The sequence below is a fragment of the Littorina saxatilis genome, unplaced genomic scaffold (genome assembly GCF_037325665.1).
Source record: "Littorina saxatilis isolate snail1 unplaced genomic scaffold, US_GU_Lsax_2.0 scaffold_793, whole genome shotgun sequence".
NCBI classification, from domain to species: Eukaryota; Metazoa; Mollusca; class Gastropoda; order Littorinimorpha; family Littorinidae; genus Littorina; species Littorina saxatilis.
This window is the reverse complement of record NW_027128989.1, coordinates 12,972-25,744: the sequence shown is the minus strand read 5'-3', so window position 1 is coordinate 25,744 and position 12,773 is coordinate 12,972. Positions and strand designations below refer to the sequence as shown.

The 12,773-nt window shown below is 42.4% G+C and overlaps 1 protein-coding gene across 2 annotated transcripts; it reads right to left on the bottom strand.

The window, feature by feature from the left end:
• Positions 1-748: 748 nt before the first annotated feature.
• LOC138957282 (DNA repair protein RAD51 homolog 3-like) lies at positions 749-12,053 on the bottom strand. Of its 2 annotated transcripts, none has more exons than XM_070328418.1 (8): positions 11,916-12,053; positions 11,018-11,264; positions 8,944-9,172; positions 8,150-8,307; positions 6,419-6,549; positions 5,614-5,850; positions 1,900-2,094; positions 749-1,000 (listed from the first exon to the last, which is right to left on the bottom strand). In XM_070328418.1, exons 2-8 carry the CDS (start codon positions 11,163-11,165, stop codon positions 893-895), a joined length of 1,206 nt encoding a protein of 401 aa, XP_070184519.1. In that variant the 5' UTR covers positions 11,166-11,264; positions 11,916-12,053; the 3' UTR covers positions 749-892. The 2 variants fall into 2 exon arrangements, with proteins under 2 accessions (XP_070184519.1, XP_070184520.1); XM_070328419.1 differs by having other exon boundaries at positions 5,719-5,850.
• Between the last annotated feature and the right edge of the window lie 720 nt (positions 12,054-12,773).

Genomic DNA, 12,773 nt, shown 5'->3' with positions numbered 1-12,773 from the left:
GTTTCTTGTTCACAAAAGCACTAATCAAAAAATTGCTCCAGGGGCTTGCAACGTAGTACAATATATGACCTTACTGGGAGAATGCAAGTTTCCAGTACAAAGGACTTAACATTTCTTACATACTGCTTGACTAAAATCTTTACAAACATTGACTATATTCTATACAAGAATTTCGTTAGGATATTGTGTCCGTTTAGTCTGTGTGATGTGTGAATTTAATACATGTAGCAGGGTTTAGCCTGGGAGAAAAAGGCAATGGGACATTTGTCCCCCTTAACCAAATTCCGATGGGACATAAGCTTAGTCGAAGGCAAGAAGCGCCAAAGAGGCCTGTACGCGTTTTTGATCAAAGATGCAAAATGGTACAATATGGTGCCATCTGAGAATTAGCCGCAATATCGTGTTATCTCTGTATGTGGGTGTGTGTGTGTGTAATCCGATGTAAAGTGTACATTTGGTGGCGCAGTGATACGTAATCTCAATGCGCTCTTTGACGCACTGAAGAGAATTGTGATGGGACATTTTCAGATTTAATGCGACAATGGCGCAGGGCGCACTAGTAAATAAAACCCTGCATGTAGTGTGTACTTGTGAAAAACGGGGTAAATGTAACTACAAATGACAGTAATTCTCTTTATGATCATAACTCTTACACATCGCATCAAAACTTGAAAGGTTGTATTCTGTTCAGCACCAACAATAACAAATGATCTGTGCCAGGAAAGATTTTAAAATAGACACAAAATAAGCAACGCTTTGTACAATAACATAACCACATAACATCTGCCAAAAGCCGAATGTAAACACAAAGAAAAAGGTTCAGGTTTTTCCCTTCTTTGCATTCTGAGTTTCATTCAACCAGAGTTTCATATGTCCAACCAAACAGAACACATCACGCTAATCGTGGTCGTTTTGTCACAGCCGATTCTGTACCATCTGCCTCCTGGGGTTCATGGTCAGAGCAGGTCTTTCTAGATATTACATCTCTTATGCCTCCAGTCTGGAAAAGAAGAAAAGACAAATAAATACATCAATAGAAATCTAATGATAAAAATTTGTTTGTTTGTTTGTTTGTTTGTTTGTTTGCTTAACGCCCAGCCGATCACGAAGGGCCATATCAGGGCAGTGCTGCTTTGACATAATTATAATGTGCGCCACACACAAAACAGAAGTCGCAGCACAGGCTTCATGTCTCACCCAGTCATATTATTCTGACACCGGACCAACCAGTCCTAGCACTAACCCCATAATGCCAGACGCCAGGCGGAGCAGCCACTAGATTGCCAATTTTAAAGTCTTAGGTATGACCCGGCCGGGGTTCGAACCCACGACCTCCCGATCACGGGGCGGACGCCTTACCACTAGGACAACCGTGCCGGTAATGATAAAAATGAAAACAGTGCATTACATTGATTGTCTCTCCTGTTTCTTACAAAATACATGTAATACGAGAAGCCCAACTGATACATTCTGGAATTCATGTAAAAAGAAATATTTCCAGCGATTCCTTATGAGTACTTGAAACTTCTTGTTTGCTGCATTTACATGAGAGTTACTGCTTTGTCAGATAAAGCAAAGGAAGAATGGGGCAAGGGAAACAACTCTTGAAACAACTCTTGACAATCAATCTCACCAGGAACAAACATTTCCTGAGAGAGGGAATTTTGAAAGACAGAGAAGAGAGAACTACAGAAATTCACATGCATACAAATGCGAAACTGTACACAGGGTTATTTTTGTATTTCTGTCAGAAGGTTAGACCACAAAATCACTTTACAAATTACATGCAACCATAACACTTTTTTTTTTGTAAAAAAACCAAAACCGTGTGGTGAGGTTGTGAGTTAAAAAAAAGTAAATAAAAAAAAACAAAAAAAAAACATGCAGATAAAAACTCACTGTGATTTGATAGAGGACTGTTGTCTCCCTGTGGGAGGGAGACTTGTACAACATGGCGTGACGTTGTGAGTTCTCCCAGAACAGAATCAGACGAACGGTGCATGCATGACCCCAGCTCTCTCCTAGCGCCGGCATCAGCTGTGATCCGTTCGACCCCAATGTGAAACGCGTCGTCATCTGGTTTGTCAGAACAACCTGAAATAATTAAAAAAAATATAGACTGCGTGAGTGTTAGAGTGTATGGGAATTTGCTGAATCGCTCCTAAAGCTGCGATTGACTTGAGGGGCAAAACCTCATAATATTATATTACACGTTATTGTATTTTTGAGCGAAATATGACATTTTACACAGATCAAGACAGTCAATGATCCTCCGAGGCCACGCCAGCAGTTGAGGTGAACAATGACTGTCAAGATATGTGTGAAATGTCATTTTTGGTCAAAAGTAAAAATAACATTTATGCATCAATCAATTTTATTTTTAGTTAGAATTCCTCTTATTATATTTAGTCAAGTTTTGACTAAATATTTTAACATCGAGGGGGAATCGAAACGAGGGTCGTGGTGTATGTGCGTGTGTGCGTGTGTGCGTGTGTGTGTGTAGAGCGATTCAGACTAAACTACTGGACCGATCTTTATGAAATTTGACATGAGAGTTCCTGGGTATGAAATCCCCGAACGTTTTTTTCATTTTTTTGATAAATGTCTTTGATTACGTCATATCCGGCTTTTCGTGAAAGTTGAGGCGGCACTGTCACGCCCTCATTTTTCAACCAAATTGGTTGAAATTTTGGTCAAGTAATCTTCGACGAAGCCCGGACTTCGGTATTGCATTTCAGCTTGGTGGCTTAAAAATTAATTAATGACTTTGGTCATTAAAAATCTGAAAATTGTAAAAAAAAAATAAAAATTTATAAAACGATCCAAATTTACGTTTATCTTATTCTCCATCATTTGCTGATTCCAAAAACATATAAATATGTTATATTCGGATTAAAAACAAGCTCTGAAAATTAAATATATACAAATTATTATCAAAATTAAATTGTCGAAATCAATTTAAAAACACTTTCATCTTATTCCTTGTCGGTTTCTGATTCCAAAAACATATAGATATGATATGTTTGGATTAAAAACACGCTCAGAAAGTTAAAACAAAGAGAGGTACAGAAAAGCGTGCTATCCTTCTTAGCGCAACTACTACCCCGCTCTTCTTGTCAATTTCACTGCCTTTGCCATGAGCGGTGGACTGACGATGCTACGAATATACGGTCTTGCTGAAAAATGGCTTTGCGTTCAGTTTCATTCTGTGAGTTCGACAGCTACTTGACTAAATATTGTATTTTCGCCTTACACGACTTGTTTTTTATGATTAAGTGCACACAAACAAGCACTCTTTTGTAGTCTCGAATATCCGACTAAATGTGCGTTTTTGTCAAACTCCGATAACATGGCTCAAAGAGGAAAAATCCAAGTGTTCAATCGATTATCATCATCATCTCACAAACACTTACTGCATGCAAGATCAAAGTTTGTGGCCAACTGAATACAGCTCTGAGTCATGGAGGTGAGGATCATCATCATTATCATCATCATCTCAAAAACACTTACTGCAAGATCAAAGTTTGTGGCCAACTGAATACAGCTCTGAGTCATGGAGGTGAGGATCATCATCATTATGGGGGCGGGGATATAGCTCAGTTGGTAGCGCGCTGGATTTGTATTCAGTTGGCCGCTGTCAGCGTGAGTTCGATCCCAGGTTCGGCGGAAATTTATTTCAGAGTCAACTTTGTGTGCAGACTCTCTTCGGTGTCCGAACTCCCCCCCCCGAACTCCCCCCCCCCCCCCCCCCCCCCCCCCCCCCCCCCCCCGTGTGCACTACATTGGGTGTGCACGTTAAAGATCCCACGATTGACAAAAGGGTCTTTCCTGGCAAAATTGCTTAGGCACAGTTAATAATTGTCTACCTATACCCGTGTGACTTGGAATAATAGGCCGTGAAAGGTAAATATGCGCCGAAATGGCTGCAATTACTGGCCGTATAAAATTTCATCTCACACGGCATCACTGCAGAGCGCCTAGAACTGTACCCACGGAATATATACGCGATATAAGCGTCATTGATTGATTGATTGATCATCATCTCAAAAACACTTTCTGCAAGATCAAAGTTTGTGGCCAACTGAATACAGCTCTGAGTCATGGAGGTGAGGATCATCATCATTATCATCATCTCACAAGCACAAACACTTACTTCAAGATCAAAATTTGTGGCAAGCTGAATACAGCTCTGAGTCATGGAGGTGAGGATTATCATCATCTCCCAAGCACAAACACTTACTGCAAGATCAAAGTTTGTGGCAAGCTGAATACAGCTTTGAGCCATGGAGGTGAGGACATGGGTGAAACCTAAAAAAAATAAATTGACTGAAAATTCTGAGGCAGGGGTCCAGGGGCCGCCCAGGCCCTGGCGGGGTACAGCTGCAGTGCAAAGCCCCCCAGCTAAAAACAAATTTTGACGTTTTGTGGGTGATTTTATGGCCTCTCCTGCACCTAAAAAAAATTAAAATGTGACACTTTAATGCCTGTCAAAAACCTAAGACTGTAAGAGACTGATCAGCCTTAAAAAATAAAATAAAAAAAGGGATTTTTATTTTTAGTCCATTCTCATTAGCACAAGCACCATTCCAAGTTATTCCAAGTTATTCTGCTTAAAAGAGTGTCAGGAAGGTAAAGACAGACTGTGCTGAAGCAAGCAGAGAAATGAGCAATACGTAACAGCAGATCCTATCAAGTCGATTTTCACCAAACAAGTCACTCGATCATGCGCTTATAACACATAACGATACACGCTCAAAGACAAACAGAAAATGACAAAACTGATAACACATAAAAAAAACAGCAGCCATATATATATCACATACAACTTGAACACCTGAAGTTAATGTCTTGTTTATTTGATGACTAACCTGAAAACTACACCAAAGATACGCATTGAAGTTGAACCGAAGATCCAAAGATACGGAGCACGTACGGCGCATTGAGAGAAAGAATGAAATGGTCGACGTAAACTCAGACTTTATCACGAAGTCGGTACAGCTTTCTTGTGGTGTTTGCTTCTTGCGCGTGCATATTCTTCCCGATAGTTCCATAATCTCTCACTTTGGAGCAGATGGCACACAAATGTCACGGTGTATCAAGATTCTGAAGCCACTTCCGAAAACACTCTTTACACTCTTTACTCGCTTACGCGCGTTTGTTCGGTTGGTGAGCACCGATCAACTCTGTTAAAACGGGTATCTTCTATGCTTTACTCATTTCATCACTTCATCGGCCCGTCAAAACACCGGGAAAAAAAGCGGCTTCCTTTGGAAATAGAGCCTTTTCTTCGCAGTCAGAGAAATGAAGCGACCCGAAAGTCAGACGCCTGCGAAATTGTTAACAACAAGACGCGGGCTGTATTCTTACACAAAAGAGTATTTCCGTTCAAACCGAAAGCTGAAACCGAATCGCGTCAGCAGTTCAAACGAGTTTCGCGAACATCGCTGCAAGTAAACTGATTTCAAAATAGTTTTTGGGGGATCAATATTTCGGATTGACGGAATTTCCGTCACAACATTTTTACAATTGACGGAAATCCATCAATTGACGGGCTAGTTTCACCCATGTGAGGATCATCATCATCATCATCATCTCCCAAGCACAAACACTTACTGCAAGATCAAAGTTTGTGGCAAGCTGAATACAGCTCTGAGCCATGGAGGTGAGGATCATCATCATTATCGTCATCATCATCATCTCCCAAGCACAAACACTTACTGCAAGATCAAAGTTTGTGGCAAGCTGAATACAGCTCTGAGCCATGGAAGTGAGGAGACGTGTCCGCATTGACAGGTCATCAAAGTTGTGTCGGAAAGGAAAGGCGATGCTGTCCACCACAATAACCCTCACCTTGGAACGAAAAAAATAAGACACATAAGATTTCACGAAAAAAATCACCTTGTAGGGGGGGGGGGGGGGGGGGGGGGGGGGACGAAACTGTCTATGGAGAGAAAACAATATGTAGAGCTCATTTATTTATTGCCACTTGGGGGCGGGGATGTAGCTCAGTCGGTAGCGCGCTGGATTTGTATCCAGTTGGCCGCTGTCAGCGTGAGTTCGTCCCCACGTTCGGCGAGAGATTTATTTCTCAGAGTCAACTTTGTGTGCAGACTCTCCTCGGTGTCCGAACACCCCCGTGTGTACACGCAAGCACAAGACCAAGTGCGCACGAAAAAGATCCTGTAATCCATGTCAGAGTTCGGTGGGTTATAGAAACACGAAAATACCCAGCATGCTTCCTCCGAAAACGGCGTATGGCTGCCTAAATGGCGGGGAAAAAACCGGCCATACACGGTAAAATTCCACTCGTGCAAAAAACACGAATGTACGTGGGAGTTTCAGCCCACGAACGCAGCAGAAGAAGAAGAAATTGCCACTTGAAGGCAAGTCTGGTCTGAAATAAAAACGGTTTGCTTACTTTAGGGTGTTTTTGAACAAAGGTGGTCAGCAAGTGGATGGTGGCCAGCAGTTCAATGTGGTCATGGCAACGGAAATAGTGAATGCCAGCCAGAATTGTCTCCATGGTGTAATTGCCAATGTCCACATCATCTGAAATAAATAAACATACCTTATTTTTGTGACTATAAGGTGCTTAGCTATATAGGGCGCAACCCCCACTTTCACGATAAAATAGAGAAAAATCCACACTTGAGGCGCTTCCGGTGTATTGGCTGCACATCAAAGGAAAAATAGAGAGTGGAAATATCTGAGAGGAAACTCTTCCTGCCCCAGTTTACAGACACTGACCAGTTTACATAAGGCGATATCGGTCAATAGGGTGTAGGGGTTCAAGATGAGAAAAACAGTTGCGCCTTAGGCCCCCCCCAAAAAAGGTGTGGTTAAGGTAACATAGCCAAAAAAATAGGGTAGGAAGGTAGGCAATCACTTATTTTTTTAAAACTTTTTTTTCCAATGTGTACAAATTAAACCTACTTGACAGGGAAATAAGTGTGCGACTCGAGCGCTTTCGCTTTCATTGCGTTTTCTGCACTCGTTTCTTGTTTTTTTGTGTGTGTTTTTTGACAAATGTAATAAAAAGTTATAGGGTCGGCCCCTAAAAATAGGGTAGGTCGGGTTACCGTAACCACACCTATTTTTTTTTTTAGGCCTTATAGTTATAGTCCGGAAAGTCTGGTAAATAATTAAACAAATAGAAAAATAAATAGAAAAATAAATAATAAATTAACACTGATCACCAAAGACACCTAAGCAGTCAGAGAGAAAAAAAATGGTTAAGAAAAAGAACAGAATCATTAAGATAAAGCTTAACAGCGGATGCTCAGTTTACTTTTCCCCTCTCCCTCTTTTTCTTGTCTCACCCAGTCACATTATTCTGACACCGGACCAACCAGTCCTAGCACTAACCCCATAATGCCAGACGCCAGGCGGAGCAGCCACTAGATTGCCAATTTTAGAGTCTTAGGTATGACTCGGCCGGGGTTCGAACCCAGGACCTCCCGATCACGGGGTGGACGCCTTACCACTAGGCCAACCGTGCCGGTAGATAGATATAAGCAGAACATCTGTAAGACGGGGCCTAGCATTGGAAAAAGTGAGTTCAGCTTGCAAAGGCGGGGATTTTGAAGATTTTTTTTTAACCTAAAATGACCCCCCTCCCCCCCCCCCCCCCCCCCAAGAAGATTGAGCAACTAAATTATGCCATAGTCCATAGTCCGTATCGGCACATTACTTCTTCTGACTTGCCTTCCGCCTTCGGAACGAAATCCAGCCATTCCCACTTCCAGGAATACCTGGATTCTTTGTCACTGAATGGCTGACCACGTTCAACAATGTCGCTTCGAGACATTATTTCAAGTCTAGAGCCACAAAACACCGGCACAAAGCATGCTCGCGCGATGCCAGAGGAAGTGCGTGCTCAAGCAAACTGTCAAACCGATTGAGAATTGAACCGAACGGCGCACAAAACGAAAGCTGGGACTGTTTGGGAATAACAGGTTTTTGCATTTCGGCGTACACCAAATCGAGTTCCGCGTACTGGAGATGTTATTTCGGCGTAAAGTACGCCGAACGGCTTACAATGCTAGGCCCTGGTAAGATCAAAGTCTAAAAACAGAGAAAGTCTTAACTTGGAGCGTCTTAAAAGAGTTGTTCCACTTTACAACGGCTCGTGTCACAACAAGAATCCTACCTGCGCTTGCAGCCATACGATGGCAATGGTCTGCTGTTGCCATGGCAATGTCGGCCACACGCTCTACGATGAAACTGCCCTCCGTGTCAATGTAGACGGCCTCGCCACCAGCTCCCCCGAGTTCCTCCGGAATACTGGCATCCACTGCTAACTGGATGCTGATGAAAATAAAGAAGAAAAGAATGACAACAAGTTGGCAACAAATCAAAATGCAAGCGAAAAGGGGGGAATGCTCTTTCTTGCATGCTACATTGAAATGGAATGAAGCAATGGGAAACGTTAACATTTTAACAAATATTTTTAACAACAAAATGTAATAAATGTGGAGGCACCAACCCCAAGGTACATAACGCTGACCAGTGCAAAGTTTCGTGACTGGAATTACAGTGCATTGGATTGGAAATACAGGCCGTTTAACGCTTCTTCCGCTGTGCCACTTTTTTCCGAATATCTAAATAGTAAATGTAATGCCTAATGGAGGCCTACAACAAGCAGTAGGGATTGGCAGTAAGTCACTGAGGCGCATCAAGGACTTTGCCCTAAAGCCATTACAGTGGAACCTCCCTTTTAAGACCTACACAAATCTGAGAAAATCAGGTCTTAAAAAGGAGGGAGTCTTAAAAAATGGGGGTAAATTTACAAAGGCTATGAACAGAAAGTCCTAGAAGAGAGGGTCATAAAAAGGGAGGAGTCTTAAATTGGGGGGCCTTAAATTAAAACTATAAAAGGGGGGCTTCACTGTATTGACATTCTAGCATGGTCTGGAACGCAGAAGAAGACAAAGAAATTCTCACCACATCTGAGTTTTGCCCACTCCAGGAGCACCACAGATCTCCGTCACTTGTCTGAGCGTTACTCCGCCTCCCAAGACCCCATCCAACTTGGCGCAAAACGTGACGATGCTCGGCAAATTCTGTTCCTGCTCCAGCAGCTCAAGAGCGCTCTGGCTTGGCATTGGAGTTTTTCCTTCGCCTGAGATGATTTTCACCACCTCCAGAGCATCTTCAAGTGCTATGCCAGCCTCTGGAAATGTATTGTCTGTTTAGTAAGCGTTAGTGTTGTTGGGTCAACTGTGTAAACTATTGCTCTGAGCCTGATTAAATTTATGACATAAGACAAATCTCATCCAGGGTCTGAATTACATTCATTCATGCTTCTGTGTCAGTGTGTGTGTACATGCCATGTGTGTGCTCTGTAAACATGTACAGTTTGATGTGTATGCTCTGTAAACATGTACAGTTTGGTGTGTATGTTTGTTTGCAATCATAACTGTGTACTCAAATCAGCCTGAGATCATCATCAAGCCTGCTTATGTGCATGTGTGTGTGTATGTATAATGTACTAGAGGAATACCCGGCTTCGCCGGGGTGAATCGCGAGACAGAGACAGACAGCGTGGCGGTTCATCACAATCACCTCTGCAGGCGAAGTCCTGTCAAACGGGATTGAGAATTTTAGAGCTTATTTCTTAGCCCTATATTATCTGCTGTGGCTTCTCAAATGCCAGAACATACAGACAGACAAAAGCCGCTAGACCCCATCACAAACAGAACTCTATAATACATAGGTTTTTGCCTACACACACACACAAACACACACACACACAGAGAAGCCGTATATATATATGCATATCTGTATCTATAAATATATAGAGATAGGTGAGAGTGTATTTTTCGCGTGGCTATAAATTGATTCGACCTTTTCACTTTGACAGTAAGAACAACTTACGGGTGCAAGGGAAGCGTTCTGGACAGCGCAGTGACATTCTAAAAATAGTCACTCTCAGAAACGGGAATTTGGGGTGAACGGCGCGACAGAGACAGACAGCGTGGCGGTTCACCACAATCACCTTTGAAAGGCGAAGTCCTGTCAAACGGGATTGAGAATTTTAGAGCTTATTTCTTAGCCCTATATTATCTGCTGTGGCTTCTCACATGCCAGAACATGCAGACAGACAAAAGCCGCTAGACCCCATCACAAACAGAACTCTATAATACATAGGTTTTTGCCTACACACACACACAAACACACACACACACAGAGAAGCCGTATATATATATGCATATCTGTATCTATAAATATATAGAGATAGGTGAGAGTGTATTTTTCGCGTGGCTATAAATTGATTCGACCTTTTCACTTTGACAGTAAGAACAACTTACGGGTGCAAGGGAAGCGTTCTGGACAGCGCAGTGACATTCTAAAAATAAATAGTAACTTACAACTGAACGGGAAAGCCACACGAAGGAAGGGAGATAAACGCCAAACACTGGAGAAGATAAGGAAGAGTTACTTATAATGGTGAAATGAACACAAAAACGAACATGAGTTTAGCGCTGCGCGCTGAGAGCACGTGTTGAAATATCTCATCGATGATATTGTGTCCGGGGTGTAGCTGAATACGGTGTCCAAATTTGAAAAAGAACCACCGAGAACTTTGGCGTTGTGATGTGGTGTAGCGGCTATGGTGTGTCGGTATGGGGGCCCGGGTAAGCTGAGGTGGAACCAAAATAGCTGAGGTGGAACCAAAATCGGTTCCGCGCAGCGCGCTGAGAGCACGTGTTGAAATATCTCATCGACCAGGTTGTGTCCAGGGTGTACCTGAATATGATCACCAAATTTGAAACAGATCCATCGAGAACCTTGGCCGCGCATCGCGCACAGACACACAGACACACAGACACACAGACACACACACACACAGACACTAGTCGTATATATATATAGATATATATATATGTGTGTGTGTTTGTGAGTGTGTGTATGTATGTGTGTGTGGGTGTGCATGTGTAAATCCCTGAAAATACTTGCAAGACCAGCAAATGTTATGCAACAAATTTAGTTTACACATTCTTGATCTCACTCTCACCCTTGCTGAGCTGGGAGGGTTTCACATTGTTGAGGTCTGCCACAGTCAGGAAGCCAGCAGAAGACAGCTTTGCACGGATGGCAGGAGCCAAAGGGAAGGTGAGTAACTCTCGCTGAGAGTGTGCAACTGATGCCGAGACACAGGCCATGTTATGGATTATCTTGTATTCAGCATCAACATCGCTAGAATCTTCATCATTGAAATATCCATACTGTGTCTAAGTACCTTCACTTCATCTGATGTAGATCTGCAAAAAATAAATAAAGGCATGAACGGGATGACAAGACCAAAATCTTCAACATTTTCTTGATTAATTGTCAGTATTTTACAATCTCATCCTGCAAATTATAATTATATTGTAGTTGTATATTGTTTAACATATATATATATTTATAATACATTTGCGCAAATATTCATCTAGATCCTGCAAACGTTTCAAGTGATACCATACAATTTGTGAATGCCAGTTAGGATAAATGGCTTTCTAAATTAATTACAGACGTAGTGATCGACAAAATAATGACTGAGTTACTCCTTATAGCCATCTGAAATACCACCTAAAAAAAGCATTTATAAAGTTCGTTTTGATTGTTCGAATTTACCCAGCAATTCCCTAAAACACAAGCCCTTTCCTACGTTTAGCCAGCAGGTACCTTGCAGCATTTTTAAAAGAAGTGGGAAAACGATTGATTTTAAACCGAGATCACTGATAGTCGGTGTGAAAATGAAACCGAAAGTACTACAACAGTCATGCGCCTGTGCTCAATTTTCTTAACAGTATCTCTGGTTTGGCAATGGCTGTGCCGTGTGTGTTTTAGTTTTACCGTACACTATCAAATATGTACTTTGTTCTTCTGTAACGGGGGTACAAACCGCTTTCTGGTAACTCGGTACAAACCTCTTTCTGGAGCATCATACAGCAATCACAGCTCATATCAGAAAAGAGAGATCGAACACATGCACTGAAGGTGTTTTCAGCACAACGTACGACGCTTCCGTCAAAATACCGCGGGAAGTGGGAAACCACACGCATGTTTTTATGACGTCACGGATTGTTGAGCACACAGTGTTGCTTTAGAATGGTGCACGAAGCTTTTCACAGGGATGGATGATCCCAATGAGAATGAAACATCGTCTTTCAAACGATTCCTGGAGACTTTTTGTCGTGATGTGACGGAACCTACTCGAGGATCGAACGACCCCTCCGTCAGGCATGTCTCGTACATGCTAGAGCAGGCTGAAATCGAAGGGGAAAGTTTGCAATGGGCACTTGACTACCTTTGTCAAACGCAGTGAGTTCCCCCTTATTTGTTGTGTGTGCGTGTGTTTGGCGTGTGCCACTTGGTTCAAGTCGAATTTATCTTACGGAAACAAATTGGGAGATGGTTGCTGAGTTAGCACATAGTTTACATAAGCCAGCCGATGAGTGCACACAACTTGGATTAGCACGAACGTTTTTGTTGTTGATTTTATCACCTTGTGACCCCGTCAGACCACGAAAGAAATTCGAGCAGCACTGTAACATTGTAAACACACCTGGGTTTTCGTCTTCTGTTTTAAATCATGTACACCCTCTAGACTTAATCTGTGTTCGGTGAATGATGTTGAACGGGGAAGGAATGACCTTATTTTGTAAGGAGAGAGCCGTGTAGTGCTCATGTCCGAAGCAAGCGTGTTGCAACAAAACATCGTACCCACTCTGGTCTAGTGTGTTTAAAGTGTGTCAGAGGTTACTTAGGTTGCGCAGGCCGTAGGC

Coding starts and splice junctions, on each gene's coding strand:
- LOC138957282 (XM_070328418.1), bottom strand. CDS start 11,165: ATGGCCTGTGTCTCGGCATCAGTTGCACACTCTCAGCGAGAGTTACTC. Junction 5,851..6,418: donor TTGTTCAAAAACACCCTAAA/GTAAGCAAACCG, acceptor TTTCGTTCCAAG/GTGAGGGTTATTGTGGTGGA. Junction 2,095..5,613: donor CCACAAACTTTGATCTTGCA/GTAAGTGTTTGT, acceptor TAATTATTTCAG/GTTGTTCTGACAAACCAGAT.